This window comes from Anomalospiza imberbis, chromosome 12 (assembly GCF_031753505.1).
Source record: "Anomalospiza imberbis isolate Cuckoo-Finch-1a 21T00152 chromosome 12, ASM3175350v1, whole genome shotgun sequence".
Classification (NCBI taxonomy): Eukaryota; Metazoa; Chordata; class Aves; order Passeriformes; family Viduidae; genus Anomalospiza; species Anomalospiza imberbis.
Window position 1 is genome coordinate 7,384,317 of NC_089692.1, and position 16,748 is coordinate 7,401,064.

The window sequence follows — 16,748 nt, forward strand, 5'->3', positions numbered from 1 at the left end:
CTTCTATCAGGACTTAGGAAGTTTTGCTTCTGAACCACCTTGCCACCCTAAATCAGCAGTCAACAGACTCCAGAGCATTAATTTTCCTCAACCACACAGACATTTCTCTGCACTCATAGGAGGCTCCTGAATTAAAACAAATAAATCATTGATTTTGGAATTCTGCTGTTAGATCAGTGACAAATTAATCTCCAGCTGCATTGCAGAGACAGCTGTAGTGTAAACAGACACACTGATTATCAGTGCCGGACTACAAAAACAGCCCCAAGGCCTGGCACCGCAGAGCCAAAATCACTCAGAGGAAAGCAAGCAAATAACAGTGCTGATAAAAGATCCAGGATAGAAATGGTTTGGATTTCATATCAGCTGATACCAGGAGTACTTGTCACTAATGGGTAGTAGGGCAGTGCCAGCCAGAAATCCAGTAACAGTGCATCAATATCTCCTCAGTGCAAGAAATTAGGAGAGGAGTTAAAACATGGGGCTGGATGCTGGAAAATACTGCTGTCATGTTTTGCAGAGAGGTAAGCAAATTCCAGCTGGCAAGACTCCCTACATAACACCCCTGAAAATGGTGAAATACAGGGGTCTCGTGCTCTTGTTCCACCACAAAAGGAGAAACAGGAAAATTCTGACAAAGTTTCTGTAAACTGAAGAGTGGATTCTGCACTGACCATAAAACAGATAAAAGGGCCCCAAAAGCAGCTCAATGTCCCACAGCAGTGACTGGCAGCTTTCTACCTGCCTTGCCAAGACAAGCCATCCCTGCTGGCCATGGTGACAATTGCCTCACACAGTGAGACGACCCACAGCCATTTGGTAGCTTGTGCCAATGTTTTCTGGTCCTAAACCTGACAATTCTGCATAAAGCAAACCCAGAAACAAGAGGTCAGTCATCAAATCTGTAGCAAACTGTTTTCTTTTTGTAGCAAGACAGGTCAAGGAAGATGCAAACAAAGCCGTGCTGATTCCTAAAGAGGTGCTGAGAATTAACCAGAACCCTGAAGCTTCCCACACTGGGGACTTCAGCTGAAACTGGGAACAGCTGAAACAAGAAAACATCCAGAACAGAGCTATTGATAGGAAAAGGGCATTTCTTTTCAACTCTGCCCAGCCCCACACGCATCTATCATGCAATGACAGTGCTGGAAGGAATCAGGTTCAGGACCTGAAAGCAGAAATATGCCTAAGACAGGAGAGCCAGAAAGCACGTGGGCTGCTCAAGCCTAAACAACAAAACAAGGACACAAATGAGAGAGTGAAAGGTGAGCCACAAATATAGAAGACAACAGCAGGAGGACCTGTTAGCCCCTGCTATCTCAATTCAGCCATGGAGAAGGTGAAAACAAACCTGGTTTGTAATGTCAGAGACTATATATAGTTTACTACTTTAGTTTCTGGGATATGAACTGTCTGAAAGGATACTCAATAGAGTATATTTAGACTGCAGACCACTATGGTGCAAAATTTAAATTGGAACACATGACATCTTCCTCTTGAGTTCCCACAAAGCCTGGGGAGACAGTGTTAACAATTGAGATGGTCAGAAATTCTTCAATCACGTATTTTTCTAAAAATCCCAATCCTTCTGAATGGTTTACCAATTCCATTAATTTATTTCAGTCTGTCTGCCTCTGTGAGCTCTCCACAGCAGTGTGCACACAGCCTGCCAAGAATCTGGACCCCAGGAGGGCTGTTTGGGCCCTGCAGTACATGGACTGCCCAGAGCTGCTCTGCTGAGGAGAGAGAAGAGTGACTCCCAGGTAAACAGGAGCCCAAACTGCAGGTGCCAAAGCCTGATCTCCATCAGCAGCTCTACAGTCCAAGCACCAACTCCACAAAACAGGAGACAACCGTTTAAAGAAATTAAAGGTAATTGTGCAAGAACATGAAGCTCAGGATGTGAACCAACAGCATCTGAGGAGGTCCAAATAACTCTACACAGGACTCAGAAAAATATCTCTGAGCAGCAAAAGCAGCAAGATGTTAGCCCCTCCAGAAAAACCCCACAGAGTGGGACACATACCCCCAGTCACAAACTTGAATGAGCAGAGGAGCATAAAGATTAACTTAGGGAAATGACTAGGTGACTTCAAGTATCTCATTAAGTGGCTGTGTCCTAAAAGAGATAAAAAATAAATCGGGTCCAGCAAATCAGAAGGAAGCAGCACCACTGAAGTTAAAAGGATTGATGTAGGTGAACATCAAAGCTGTTTAGCTCCAGAAAGGAAAAGCCTGAAGGAAGTACAGGTGCCTTGATCTTCAGGCACATGTTAGAATACTCCTGTCACTGCCTCTCCTAAGAGTCCAATTATTTTCAGAGAAAAAAAAATGCCTCATCTTACTGCTTGAGCACCAACTCCCCCCCTCACTGTACCTCTGAGCAATCATACATTTCCAATCAACCTGTAAAACATGCAGGGCACTGTTGCAGAGCTGCCTGGGGTTATGAGTCCTCCCACAACAGCCCAGTCAGCTGAGCCAGCCCCTTGTTTGAGAGCAGCAGGCAGATCCCCAGGAACCACACCAGCAGACTCCAGCCCAGAAACACACAAACAGATTCCCCCTGCAACCACGGACATCAGAACTGTGCACACACCCACCAGATCCTGCTGGGACAGGCTCAAACCTGACCTGTAGGCTGACACTGGGCAAAGAGAGCTCTCCCTAGGATCAATATTAAACTTACACATTAGAGCAGTTCTCACCAGCTTTACTAAGAATTGCACATGTGGTCCAAGACTACTCATCCTTATGTGTTCTCTGCCAGTCCCACCCTCCAAAAGCACCCTTCCCTTTGCAGTGCTCCATGAATTTGAGTACTAGCTTTGTGAACAAAACAAAGGATGATTTTCCAAGAGATAAGCATAATGAGTTTGGTAAACGGGCCAGAGTGATGTAATCCAATGCGAGACATCCAAAACAAAGTTGGTTTTGATTGTTAGGCACTGAGGACAAGAAAAACCAATAAATCAAAATAAATCTAAGATAACTTTTACCTGTAGACCTTAATGTGTTTCCACAAGAGAAGTACCATTATCACTAATTTTACAGAAAAGGAAATTGAAGTAATGAATATGAAAGAATTAGTCAGTCAGCCAACAGATCAATTACAGAGAAACAAGATATTCTGAATTTCATTATAGTCTTCATTGCAAAACACTAACTCTGATCTGCACAGAGCCTAGCCACAGAATGCCACGGAGACAGATAACTGCAGTACTGACTTATTTGCCCCCAAGACATGACTAGTCAAAAAAACCCTGGCTCATTTGTTTTTATGGTTCTAGGGCCACCTTCTGTAGTCCTGAAAATATCTTTCACTTGCACTCCTTCAGAATAAAAGCAAGAGAAAATCTCATGTATTTCAGGCTGCTTATTACCTTTAACAAAAAGCTGAACACGAGCAATTTAAACACATCATTACTTCTTCAACAAGAACAACAGAATAGTAGTATATTCAAATGAATAGATGAAAACATTTTTCTGCTGTGTTGCCATAAATAGATAACAAAACATGCAGTCACTGGGATATGAACTGTGTCTGGTCAACTGAGCCTGTTTCTTATGTAATAGATGATTTTAAAAAATCATCATACTCTTGGCTATTAAACCCACTACATGTTGTTACATTAGAGGAATTTAAGGCTTTGGAACAATATTCTACTTATTGAAATGAGTAAAAATTTTGTCCTTTCTTCAACTGAGCCAGAATTCAGTTTATTGCTGTTGATTTAGCTAATTTCTGTCACTGGCTCTTTAAAAAACAAAGATGACACAAGCTTTTTAAGAAAAGCCATTACAGCTATCATTGAACTAAATGCATGAGGAAATCCTTTCTTCAAAGTTTTGAAAGAGAATAATTTCAAAAAACCCACAACAATCTGATCTATTCTAATTAAAATGCAACTCCTACAATTATTACTTTTTTTTAATTTCTTGAACATTATTATATGTCCATGAAATTATTTTTAAAGTTGCTTAAGTACATTTTCTGCTACTGGTCTTTTCAGCAGCTCAAAAAGTAAGTAAATGCAAACAGGCTGCTGAAAACAAATACTTTTCCTAGACTTTCTACCGTGGTAGCAACTGAAACTGGACTTCACGGGCAGCTTGAAAACACAGTGGGGTTTAATGAGTAGCTTACAAAGGCAGAAAAGCAGATTCCCATTCTCCCCTCCACCAGCGGCGTCTCCACGGCTCTCTGCGCTTACAGGGTCTGTGCTCTCTCCATCAGGGCTCCAGCTTCGGGGAGAGCTCTCTTTTGCTTTGCTCCTCAGACCTGGGCACTGTGGGGTTCTGATCTCACAGCTTCCCAGGACTACCCCAGAGCACCCTTTGAGGCACTGAGTGCCACCACTCAAGGGGATTGCACTGCTTTTAGCAGGTCAGATGGGCTCATGCAGAACTTGGCTGCTCATTAAATCACCCCAGGGTCAGCCTGCCCAACAGAGTCACTGTCCTAAAACTCACAGATATATGGCAAGCAAAGCAAAAAACACTAACAACCAGGCTCTAAATAATTTGAATGTCAGTCTGCAGTCCTATACAACAAATACTCCAGTCAGAAAAAGTTTTAATGTGCCAAGGCTCCCATGAAAAGTAAATTTATTTACAAAGGCAAAGCTTGCAGTCAGCATTTCAGAAACACCTCCTTGATGCTGGCAGGTGTTTTGCAAGCCAACAGGCTGCACAACCTGGCCAAGAATGTCAGACACACACAGCATGTTACAAAAGGCACAGAAACCAATTCTGTGCCATCCATTTCAGTTTCAAACCAGGCTCACAATAAAGCACTAAGGGGTCCCTTACCGTAAATCTCTTTATGTAATCTGAAACACAAAATCCTCCCATGCTCAAACGTAGGGACCTGTGCAGGGCAGATTCTTGATATAAAGTCCCCATTCTGTTTGTCTTGTCTGGTGGTCACCCTGGTAGCCTGCAGCCTTTCACTGAATAAAGCTGCACAGCCTCCCTGGATCTTGCTAGAATTCTGCTTGTGTGATAAACCAGGCATTTCATCTTATCTGACACTACACCAGGCATTTCAATCATTTCACTGCCTTATCAGCAGTACTAAGTTCTATCCATATCCCAGCAGTTCACTTCCTGAATCACTGATAACAGATACTCCAGGGCACAGAAACAGTACAAGATGACAGCCAGACCTCTGAAGTCACTGAACAGTCCCTTCTTTGCATTTCTTTGTTCCTTTGCTTATTTTAATCCAATTTTACTTTGCTTTATTTGTAACTTCAGGACAGCACGTTGGCTTCAGCCAAGTAGTGACAAGACTGTAATTTATCCAAGTGCCACTGTATTTTTCAGTGACACTGATAACTGCTGCAGGATATCAGCTTCAACACAGCACAAATGTAACACATGTGGGAATTTCTTGCCTGTCCAATTTCTTAAGCACAGGAATAGAGGGAACAATGAATGGACACAAAAATGACCATTCAGGAGGGTTCATCCTCCATCAGAATTCACATAGCCATTACGCCTTAAGCACTGTTTCTACATCTGATGCTGTGCACACAGAGCCTCTAGAACACCTTACTTGCTTGCACAAGTGTATGTTGCCATGAAGTCCACGTAGGCATATTTGTGAACCCCCTAGATCTAGGATCTTTTATTTCTACCTACACAGTTAAATATCCAGCCACAATGCACCCAAATGGTGTTCCTCGTGCATTTGGTTGTCAGCCAATGAATTCCTTTTTATTTTGCCCTGTGTAAGATATGCCTTTTTTTACTTCTTACCTGTAAGTTTGTGTTCATGGAGGAGAAATACACAAACAGAACAGATACCAAGATGCTGGATGACCTAAGAAGGAAATTAAGTTCTAGAGAAGTAGAAGGAAATCTGCTTTCAGTTTTAATCTGTGCCTTCTTCTCCCACTCAGCCAACAAGCTGTAATGGAATTATCTCTGATTACAAGCTGCAAGTGATCTAGCATTCAGATGAATCCATCAGGGCATGGGCACACAAAATGACAGCCTCTCACTACGGCCCTGCCTTCGAGCAGGTGGACAAGCACCTCAGGCAGCAGCAGCAGGGCCTGGCATGAGCCACATTTCACTGCTGCAATCCCAGCAGGAGTCTGTCCATCACAGGATGGGTGCACAGGCACCCTCCCCTGAAACAATCAGGCCAGTGATGGAGATAAGATACTGTACCTTTAGCATTATGATCTACGAGATGTCAGGTCCAGACGTGGGGGTACAGAGCTGGCTGCCCCTCTCACAGCAACAACAAGTGGTGTGTTTCCAGCTGGGTTTGTACAGCAAAATGACAAACATGCTGTAAAAAATGAAATGAAACTAACATAAGTACAGACAAAACCAGAAACAGGTGAGTGAGGAACTCTTGCAGGGCAAAAGCCAGGGAGGAGATGCCCATGCTTGCTTTACTGCCTGGCAGGGAATGTTTTTTAGGCTATTTAACAAACAAGTACAGAACAGGGGTGGCCTGGGGTGACATGAACACAGCTCTAGAGGTGTTAATAGTGTAACATCCTGCTAAAGGGACACAGGCAACCTGAGGCTGCCTCAGATGCTGGACTTAAACCTCCAGAGATGAGACCAGTCTCAACTGCCAGACCCATGTGTAATTCCTAACTCAGTCTCTGTGCCTTGGCTTTTTCACCTGTAAAACACAGTTAAACATTCCCTAGCTTATAGAATATTTTCACAGCTTTAAGATCTATTATTACCAGTCCTTTCAAAGGGCAGGAGTAAACCATAAATTCTAGGTCAAAACTGCCCCAGATTTTTAAGACACATCAGCTTGGTGCATGCAGTGGCACAGGAATACAGTGGCTCACAGTGCCCTCTGAGCTGAAAGCCCTGCCCCTGCTGAGCCATTCCACACGGACAGGCCAGGGATGCTGCTGGCCTTGTGGCAGCACCTCCAGCAGCATTCCTGGCACTGGGAACAGCAGCCAGCCACTCTCAGTGGAACAGGAGACCATCCACATGGGCACCGAGCTCTTGAACATTGCCTTCAGCTTTTTTATTACCATGTAACTGATTGTGGGAATTAAAGACCCCCACTCCAGCATCTAAGAAAAGAACAAATATTAGAACTGTTCAAGAGGTGCAGGGTTTAACAATGACCCTAGACCCAAGGGAGGGAAAGAAGTATTTTTATATTTTTGTGACTTCTTCCAATAGCACAAATAACGATGCAGTTACTCTAGATTTAGTAAAGAGACACAATTACTTCATGTGGCAGCAGAGGCATGTACAGCACGCAAGCATCGTGCCACAAGGGAAAGCTTGCATGACAAAGAGAATCCTTTAGAAACTTTGGCAAGAACTCTGGAATGAGCAATGCTCAGCCTGCAACCTTCCATTAGCAGATCTAAATACAGAACCGTAGTGTAAAACAACACCTTCCTGCAGTGTTTGCATTAATTAATATTAAGAATATAATTATTATTATGAGTTTCACTGACTGCTTTTTTTTCCATTTAGGTTCTGAAAAATGATTAATTTGGAGTTTCTCTCCCTCAGTTTAACTTCCAGTCTCACAGTGTCAGTTCTGGACTGTGTGATTCTGTGAGTATTAAAGGCAACAATTTAGTAGTAACTATATAACTTTCAATCCCCAACAAGGAAATACTCCACTTTTCACAAAGTTAAATGTATTTCCGTGACAATGGACACAGGACTATGTTATCTTTAGTAGCTGGGTAAAGTCTAATGGCTTTTACATATAAGGAAATATAGATCTTGGTGCCTTGCCCTTGAGCTAGAGACAAGGAAAGTGATCACTTTGAGTATAGGCTTTGTAGGTGTCACAAGACACCATTTACTTATAGAATAAATGTAGAACTTTACCAAAAGTCATGCACATAACATCCAACAAATGAAATCAAGATCAAGGTTCTTCATTAAAGGATCTTCAGCTTTTAGAGGAACTCTTCAAATCTGCTATACTTACACTCCAAAACTCCTCTCTCAAACTAGAGAAGTTAGCAGCACATTAGTGCATTTGGAGCACAGACCAAGACAAGGAAAGAGGTAAAGAGGTTTATTATAACTGGCTTCTCCAGCCAGCTGACAGACTTGCCAATTCCTGCCCTAAGTACAGAGTAAAAGGAAGGGGCTCAGCATTTTTGAGGTGACCTTTCTCATCTCTCAGCACCAGTTTCTGTCAATTAGGAGGAGGTGCACGGGTCCACAAACATCCCATTTTCAGGGAATTTATCATCTACACATGACTTAGATCAAACTGTTAATACGAAGTATCTTCCTTCCTGAAAATGAGGGGAAGCTTTACTCACTTGGCACATTTCTTTTACACACACTTAAGAGTTACAAAATCACTTAAGTATTTGAAAACCTTGCTGTCATTAACAATCAAGGGCAGGGAGCTTCTAACACTGATGTCACTCAGTCTAAGTCACCATGACTATGCCCTAAACATCAGCCTGAAGGTTCCCAGCTCTCTTCCACACTCACTGGTAACTTACCCTTCCATTACGCTTCCATCCACACCACGAGCTAGAGCTGAAAGCCAGCACAGGAGTGTCCCCAGGGAAATGCACACAGGATCAGCAGGCAGGGCACTGACACCAGAAGTGTTCAGGTGCCTTTCTGTATCTGATCAGGACAAGTATTCAGGAGCCTGTGAAGACTGACTGATGAGGCATTTTCTGAGAGCAGTCAATTCCTTGTTGTCTCTGTGCCAGTATCAGCTCATTGCTAGAGCTGCTCCACTCACAATGGATTAGTATTAAAGGACAGGTCTGCAGCCCTCCCCACCTCATTAATATTCATTTTAGATTTTAAATTCCAGTTACACAAGGACTCATGCCCAAGACTTGATGCCTCATAAATTATATTCCATTTTTAAACCTGCAGCATTCGGTCTCATTGTTTTAGAAGGAAAACACTAGCAGAGACCGTTTTAGGCAAGCTGCTTTTGTTGAAAAGAATACTATCTAAAAGCCCTGCTTTAACTTCATTAGCCCACAAAGATTTGCACTACAACGAATCCTGCCTGTAAAGCACAAATAGAGCTGCCAGCAAATTTTAATTCTGTCAATATTCTGCTTTTGTTCCAGCTGCCAAAGCAAGTGCATATAATGTCTGCAGCTGAATAAACTCACAAAAGGCAACTTACCAAGGGAAGACTTGAAAATAGCTACAACTACCATAAAAAAACCAAATTAAGAGAGAAAACTACTCTACATGTACTTTGTCTCCTGGCAAACACAGGTGGGTGACGTAGATGATTTTGCATTGAGAGCTACCATAGTACACAGCAAACTTGGCTTTGAGGGTCAGAAGAAAGGTCCAAAGGAGAAGAGATTGAAGCCTTCTCTGTAAGGATGGGGGCCAATTTTTGGGTAGCAGACTCCTCCTTCTGTGAAACCCCAAGCCTCGTTACACAGGTCAACCTGACAGCACCTCTATCCTTCTAGTCTCCACTGCTAAAGGAATGAACAGCAAGAGGAAAACCAAACTTTACTCATTTTACCTTTACAAAAAGGTAAAAGTTGCTGCAGCACAGATTTCATGTTCAACAGCCTGTTAGTATAAAACACGGAGAGGTAACTGGAAACAAAATTATTTTACATCATTCTTCTACTTGCCTTCTAAAAAGCCTTCAGCAGGGAGAGGAGCAGAGTCTCCCACCATGGGATGAGTAGGCTGCCACTTGCATGGGATGAGAGATTTTTATTAAGCTCCTATTCTGCAGATGCAGCATCCTGTCATTTTCATAAAGAATTAACACATATTCCCTTGCCCACTCTGAGGCAGCCACAGAGGTGGTAATTACAGCCTCTCATTTAATGGTTCATTAACTAGAGCAGACATCATTTAAGTGAGTAAGCCCCATAAAGTACACATGAAGCATATGAATATACATGTGGAAATCAGAATTTTAGAATCTTCTAGACTGAATTTGAAATTCAAAGGTAAATATTTTAGCTGGACTTTAACTTTGGCGGCCTGCATTGGTGACTTTCTTTCCCTGTCTTTTAAATCACTGTCCCCTAACCAGGTTCATTCCAGCCCTCGAAAACATTCTTCACAAGATATTTCCCCAATTTGACTCAGCTTTGAAAAACAAGGATTAACACTCTCAATCCCACTCCCAGTGGTGCTGGGATCTTGTTCACCTTCCATATCATGTCTCAATCTGTTTCCCACAGAAAAGCCCAGTAAACTCACAAATAAGAATACAGTGGAGAAGACCAAACACAGGAACAAAAGAACACAGCCTCTGGAGAATTCCTTTTTCCAACCACTTATGTCTGGAGCAAGCTGCAACCACCTTCCTGCCTTTGCTATATAAGGAAACCCCACTGCAGCTCCAGTGCTGGCTAATAAGGAAAACTGCATGCCTGAAACCCCAGAAACTGAGATTACTGCAATCATAACACAACCCAAGAACAGTCTGACACTGGCCTTTTAAGTCACTGTGCTTTTGAGTATTACTGCAGTCACAGAGTGCAAGCTGTCAAAAACCCATTAAGATTTCACAGCTTGATCAGCTAAAAAAGCACTTGTGAACTGACAAGCAACAATCAACAATCAGTAGTAATTAATCTAATATAATCTCAACCCATCTGTTAGTCTCACATAACATAATTTTTATTACTGCCTCCGATTCCCAATGTTCAAATAATGAATCATCTTGTTTCCAAAGAATGCATTTTTAACACAGGCATTCAAAACAGAAAATCCTCCTGGCTCTTTTCCATTTGATGTATTTTTATTTTTGATCTTTCTGTAGTTGATAGGAGTAGGGTTCTGTTCATTTTGATTTCAATTTTTTGCAACGTATTAAAAATCTAATAACGATTTTAAAAGACAAAATATTTTGAGACTGATTTTCCTATGTACTATTGCCCTCAGTCTCAACCACTGAACAGTACAAATTGTTCAAGTATCTGTTTCCCCTTCCAAAGTCCTTTAACCTTTTCTTTTTTTCCAGAACTACATTTAGATGCACACGCAGGAGCTGTAAGCAAACGTGAGCTTCCCTGTTGCTAAGAAACTGTGCCAGAGCCTGCCCTGCCACTGTTGTAAGCAACAGCACCACAGCTGCCACGTTTGGAATCCGCTCAGCGTCAGGAAATGTAAGCTAAATATTTTGGATGAGACTCCCAATCTTCTTAAAATGGGTGTGAGCAACAATGAAAGAGAAATAGAACTGGAGATGACCAGACTCCTGAGTAATCCTAACGCTGTGGGACACCTCTCCCCATCAGAACACTCAGGCTGTATGTCAGAATGCAGCTATTAGTATTCATCTAAATTAGGCTTCCTGCTCAATTTCCACTCAGTCCATTATACACTGCTTTGAGGTACTATTTTCAAAACATTCCTCTTTGTGTTAGAAATAGTAATTGTGATCATTCAGTGAAATAAAAAGTTTGTTTTAAAAGTGCCTTTTTGAAAACCTTTCATTGGAGGTCAAGACATGCCATTGTAAAAAAATCTTAAATTCTAATGCTCACCTTCTAGCCTTAAGATAGATTTGTCCACGCAATTTAGTATGGAATTCTAGTTGTGCAATTAAAAATCACTTTTTTTTATAGTTTCTAATTTAGTTTCTTGTTTGCAACACAATCAGAGGTAAAACTACCTCAGGATCAGGCTCTGAATCAGTACTTGGCAAAGACTCAATATACCTCTGTCTTAAGCATTTCCTAACTTACTGCACCACTTTTCCTTCTTTGGAATTGCTCTGTCCTAAAGAACAGAGATCTTTGTTAGTTTTCTAAGATGACAGGAAACAGTCTTTATTCTCCACCACATCAGAAAGCTACAATGAAAGGCACTTTTACATTAAGCCTCAGTCCACAGTTTCTCAGTGAACTTAAAACAAATTGAGCCTTATTCTAACTTCATTCACCTGAGTTACACACCAATGTTTCACAGTTTTAAAGGTCCCCAGCTGAGAGGCTCATGCAACATAAACAGCTATTTTTTTCCAGAGTTTCTTACACTCATGCCTTTCCTCTGTCTCTGTACAACAAACCCTGTTTGAACTCCTGGTATCTGGAACACTCGCTGCTCTTAACAGCATTTTATGGTCCTCAACGCTGTCCAGGATTAAAAATAGTATTTAATTCTTAACTCTGATTAACAAAATTAGTAAGTTGTAACTGAGAGAAATAATACCTAGTAGAAGACCAAAGGCAGTAAACTAAGACGGAGCTCAGGTTTGACGTACAAAGTTAAGAAGCACCAAAAAAAGCAGCTTATGAGGGAGACTGACAGGAAGATGAAGAAGAGATACCTGACCTTTTCCTGGGGAAATGCTGCATGATGACACCACATGATTCCTGTGAACCATGTTCTGGGCTTGAAATTTTAAATAACATTGGTGAAAGCAGGTTTAAATTTTCTTCTGCAGAAAAAAAGAAATACAGAGATTTATCCACTTTCATTGCCTCCTGCTTAATCAATTCCTTGCCTCTCACTTAGATGGTACATCCCAACCAACAGCTGGCAGTGCCAGAAACCATTTAAAAGTAAGTGAAGGGAAAAAAACCCCAAACATTTTAGTACATTGATTCACAGATATTTTCATTTCATGATGACCTCACAATATCTGTGGAAATCACAGAGTGTCTGATCTGCCATAATGCAGAAAAACTGATCTTCATCTCAACCAAAAAAGCTTGCTTAATCATTTATAACTTTGGGACAACCAGACTTAAAATTCTGTAACCTGTTTTGAAAGTAGTAACCTAAAAAAAGAGAAAATAAAATTATTCTCTTATATATTAGAGCTGTCCTACCACCACTGCAACCAAAGTGGCAACCTCCTTAAAGCATAGGCAAATCACTGGGGAAAGCAATGCTTTGGAATGCTGCAGTTAGATTTGCCACAGCGAAATTAATGAGAAGCCTACTACAAAAACACTGGCAGCACTGTCAATTCTTTGAAGGACAAATTTCTTTTAGACTCACCTGAAAGCGTTGGTTGTTAACACTGGCTCTCCGTATTTCCGTAACAAGCAGAAGCCAGGCACAGGAGATCTGGGGAGTGAACAGTTGGTACTGAGAGCCCAGTACCTGCTACAGGTAGTCCAGGTCCTGCAGACCAAACACCCACTGACAGCTGCACAACCTTCCCGGCCAATTCTCCTGTAAGAGTCCTGTCCATCCTGCTCCCCAAGACTAGTCCATGATGCCAATCGAAGCACTGGAGGTGCAGAGTACCAGGAGATTTGCTTGGAACACACGCTCCCTGTGCAAACAAAAGCACTTGCACAGAACACCAGAGGTTACAACACATCTGCAGCTGTTCATGCACACACGGGATCCTTCTCAAACAGGCCCAAACTCAACTGTGGCTTAACACAGCTTTCTGCTCACTCTGTCTAATCACAGGTTGTCAATACCTTAAAAGATCACCAGAAGCCAAGCACCATGTCCTGTTAGGCAGCAAGATGCTAAACATCCTTCATAGTACAGTCCAAGATACAAGGAACAGACACAGAGCTGCTAATAGCCTACATGATCACTGTTACACTCTAAAACACCCCAAAATCTAAACGAAACTACAAAAGAAAAAACAATCAAAAAGCACGACATAAAACCAACCTAAAGACCTTCTTTGGGAACTGATATTCAAAGCCAGTATCTCATTTTCAGTCTCTTTCTCAATAAATCCTGCTCTGACACTGGACAACGATAATCTGCAAAGTATTCCCCAATACCTTGTCCCAATTGCAACTTTCTTTAATCAACCATAGCAGTATCAGAACAAAAGTAACTGGACCATTAAAAGATGTTTGTAAAATTTCACCAAAGAAAACTTTCAGGGGACTTCCAGGGGAGGTGAAGGGTTTCTTTAAACCATTTTCTATTTGATTGCCAATTTAAAGTTCAGAATTCTCTGGTCCTGACAAATTATCCAACTCCACCAATCCTCACACCTCCAGAACTGATGTCCCACACAACTGATGAAGCAATGTTTCAGTGCAGACAGCCTGCAACACCCATTAGCAGGATCTTAATTTCCCCTGCTAGGTAGGAGTGATGTTCTAAAGAAAAATGATCTTTCAGGTTGCTTTCACTGAAAACGCAACACTGCCTTTTGCTGGTCTCCATGGTGAGAATGCCTGAACACCAGCGAGCTGCTCAGAATACGGCTGCCATCTAGGAGCAGAGCAGAGGACATGCAGCGAAAGCGCAAGCCAAAATTTGACCTGTGAGACCACTTGATGGTCAGACATGCTATTACACAAAGCTATAAACACTGGAAGCACAGGTCACTGGGGGAAAAAAAACGGCTAAGAAGTGGCAAAAAGCAGAACTTGTTAAAAGGGGGTTTATAAACAGATAGTTCCCAATACAATCCCAAAGTATTTGGTTCACAACAGTTTATCCACTCAGGCAAGTCAACATGTACAGAGGTGCAGTGGTACTGCACTTTATCTTCTTTTTTTCATTAAAAATCTGCAGCCTAATTCACTTTTTCTGAAAGAGTATTTTTCCACATGAGGTTGCAGGCTACAAAAAATGCAGTGAAATAAATGAAGCCAGCCTGAACCACAATGACAGTTGAAGGCAGAGCCTAAAATCTTACACTGAAACTAGTCACAAGAAAACCTTCACGTAAACAACCTCCTGAAGCCTTACCATATTTATTCTTGCTTCTCAGAAACTATGCAGCTTCCAAGCCAGTCAGAGCTGCAGTACATAGAATTTCACTCTTTCATCATTGAGCTGTCACTGGCTTTATTTTACTTCCATGGACTGAGAACACATGCAATTTACAATTATAATCTACAGTGCTTTGCCAGTGTTTCATCCATGGATCATCTCTAGCACACAAAAGAAAGAGCTCTTGAGATCCATCATGTTGATGCCTATTTTGTACAAAGCAGACACTTTCCAGTTCAGTTACTGAATATGTTCCAAGAAATGTGTCTTGGCACACCACAGTTACCAGGGCTTTTGGAAGAGCCCGAAATGTCCTGTCTATAAAGGAAAGAATGGCTTGTTTCTGGCTGCTGGGAAGAGAAAGTCAGGTTTCTTGCTTTGCCAGATCCCCTGGCAGAGACCCACTCCCTCCCTAGAGTGTTTTCAAGGCCACCTGCTTCCATCACAGCTTTCTCAAAGAAACGGGAAGCCATCAGGGGAAGAGAAGTAGCCTGAGGGTATATGGGCAAGAGATGACAGAAGAGACCTGGGGAATATAAAGAGCAGAAATACAGAAATAGAACTCAACCACTGTTACAGGAGAACCTCCACCAATGAAGGAGAATAAATGGCCTTGCATATTTGAGAGGTACAAACGTGTTTTTCAAAAGTACTGATTAGAAAAGGCACCAATCTAAATGTAGAAATTAACTTACAGTTTTGTAACATCCAACATTAACTTTAGTCCTGTGATGGTAACCAATTCCATGTGCAGGAGCAGAAAGAGACCCATAGGAAAGCAGGTCACAGCACCAAAGACACTACCTTGGAAGCTCCCTCTCTCCCTTCCTAACATAGCAGATTTCCTTCCAGCAACACGAGCAACACCAGCCTGACCACACCCTTAAGTCAGAACTTCCCTTTTGTCACTGGGACTTGTAACTTACCATGCAAATGTATTCTCTATCCTTAAGACTGACTCATCTGTCCTTACTACTGGTATCTGTGACAGGCCACAGTTCTGGGAAGCACAAGTTCAATGATGCAGAGAGCAGGTCTTGTATTTGCAATTTCTCATTTACTGGAATAAAGACAAATGTGTTTTAGTGGCTTATCCACATTTCCACACCGTCTCTCTCATTTAACAAGGATGCAAATTATTCCTTAGGAGTTAAGAAGTGAAAAACCCATTCCATGCTTCCTGCTTTCACTTACACAGTTTGCATTTGATCAGTGTCTTGTGGCTTAACTTGAAGCTATCACGGCTCCTTCTGTTAATCAGTAACTAATAAACAGCCAGTATTCCACAGTCCAGCTTTATTAATAAACATCTTGGCTTCCACCCAGAGATCAGTTCTGTAGCCGAATCTCATTAGGCAATTCTCATTACTCAATGTGATATGGAAAAACACCAGTAATACTGAAGAAAAAGACATTTAGTTGCATTCCCCCTCCTAGAATACAGCAAATGAAAGGTGACTAAACCCCAGTGTGTCAGATTCTGTGAATGTAATTATCTCCTACACCTCCTCCCTCAGTATTTTACACAGCTTGAGGCTTTGGGGTTTTTTCTTGGTAAAATAAAGTCCCCATACAGTTATTAAAGGAAGAGTTTTGGCTGAAATTGCACTATACCACTTTAAGAAAGACTACTGTGCTGAATGTCTTCCCCAGAACTATTTATATCAAAACAAACAGCTCATTTTTGCACACTCAGGTAGACTTTGCTTTGATATTTACAGTCAGCAATCCAAACACAATACCAGTAAGAATTATACTTTTAAAAGACAGTCAAAAAAAGCTATGGGGAGTAAAAGGAATTACCACATCAAGTTTTGGAAATACCAGTCACAGGATGCCAACTGCAGATCTATATTTCTGATGTCTCCTTCTCTCCCTCTCCAGTAAATAATGGGCCAAGAAAAAGTATGGGACAAGAACTTACCAGCTAGACAAGGCAGATAATAATTGTAACAAAACAAGTGCTTGGCTCTCAAACTTCAGGATTCTGATCCCCAACGTATATGATTTTTAAAAAACACCTCTATGGAGCAAGAAATTATTTTCTAGTGATAATTCTTAAAAAAATATGAAGTTGTCCAACAAAATAATACTCCCAAATTAAA

General features: G+C 41.6%; 1 protein-coding gene across 12 annotated transcripts in view; it reads right to left on the reverse strand.

Moving 5' to 3' along the window:
* Positions 1–16,653, reverse strand: part of MYLK3 (myosin light chain kinase 3) — a 42,995-nt gene extending 26,342 nt beyond the window's left edge. For 2 of the 12 annotated variants that reach the window (XM_068202639.1, XM_068202631.1), the window contains exons 1-2: positions 8,481–9,412; positions 6,181–6,304 (exon numbers count right to left, since the gene is read on the reverse strand). In XM_068202639.1, coding sequence (XP_068058740.1) covers positions 6,181–6,189 — 9 coding nt within the window. In that variant the 5' untranslated portion in view covers positions 6,190–6,304; positions 8,481–9,412. Of the gene's footprint in view, positions 1–2,708; positions 2,766–4,147; positions 4,304–4,812; positions 5,141–5,763; positions 5,887–6,180; positions 6,305–8,480; positions 9,413–12,265; positions 12,720–15,569 lie in introns of those variants that run through there. The other 10 variants (XM_068202632.1, XM_068202634.1, XM_068202640.1 and 7 more) reach the window with 10 other exon arrangements.
* Between the last annotated feature and the right edge of the window lie 95 nt (positions 16,654–16,748).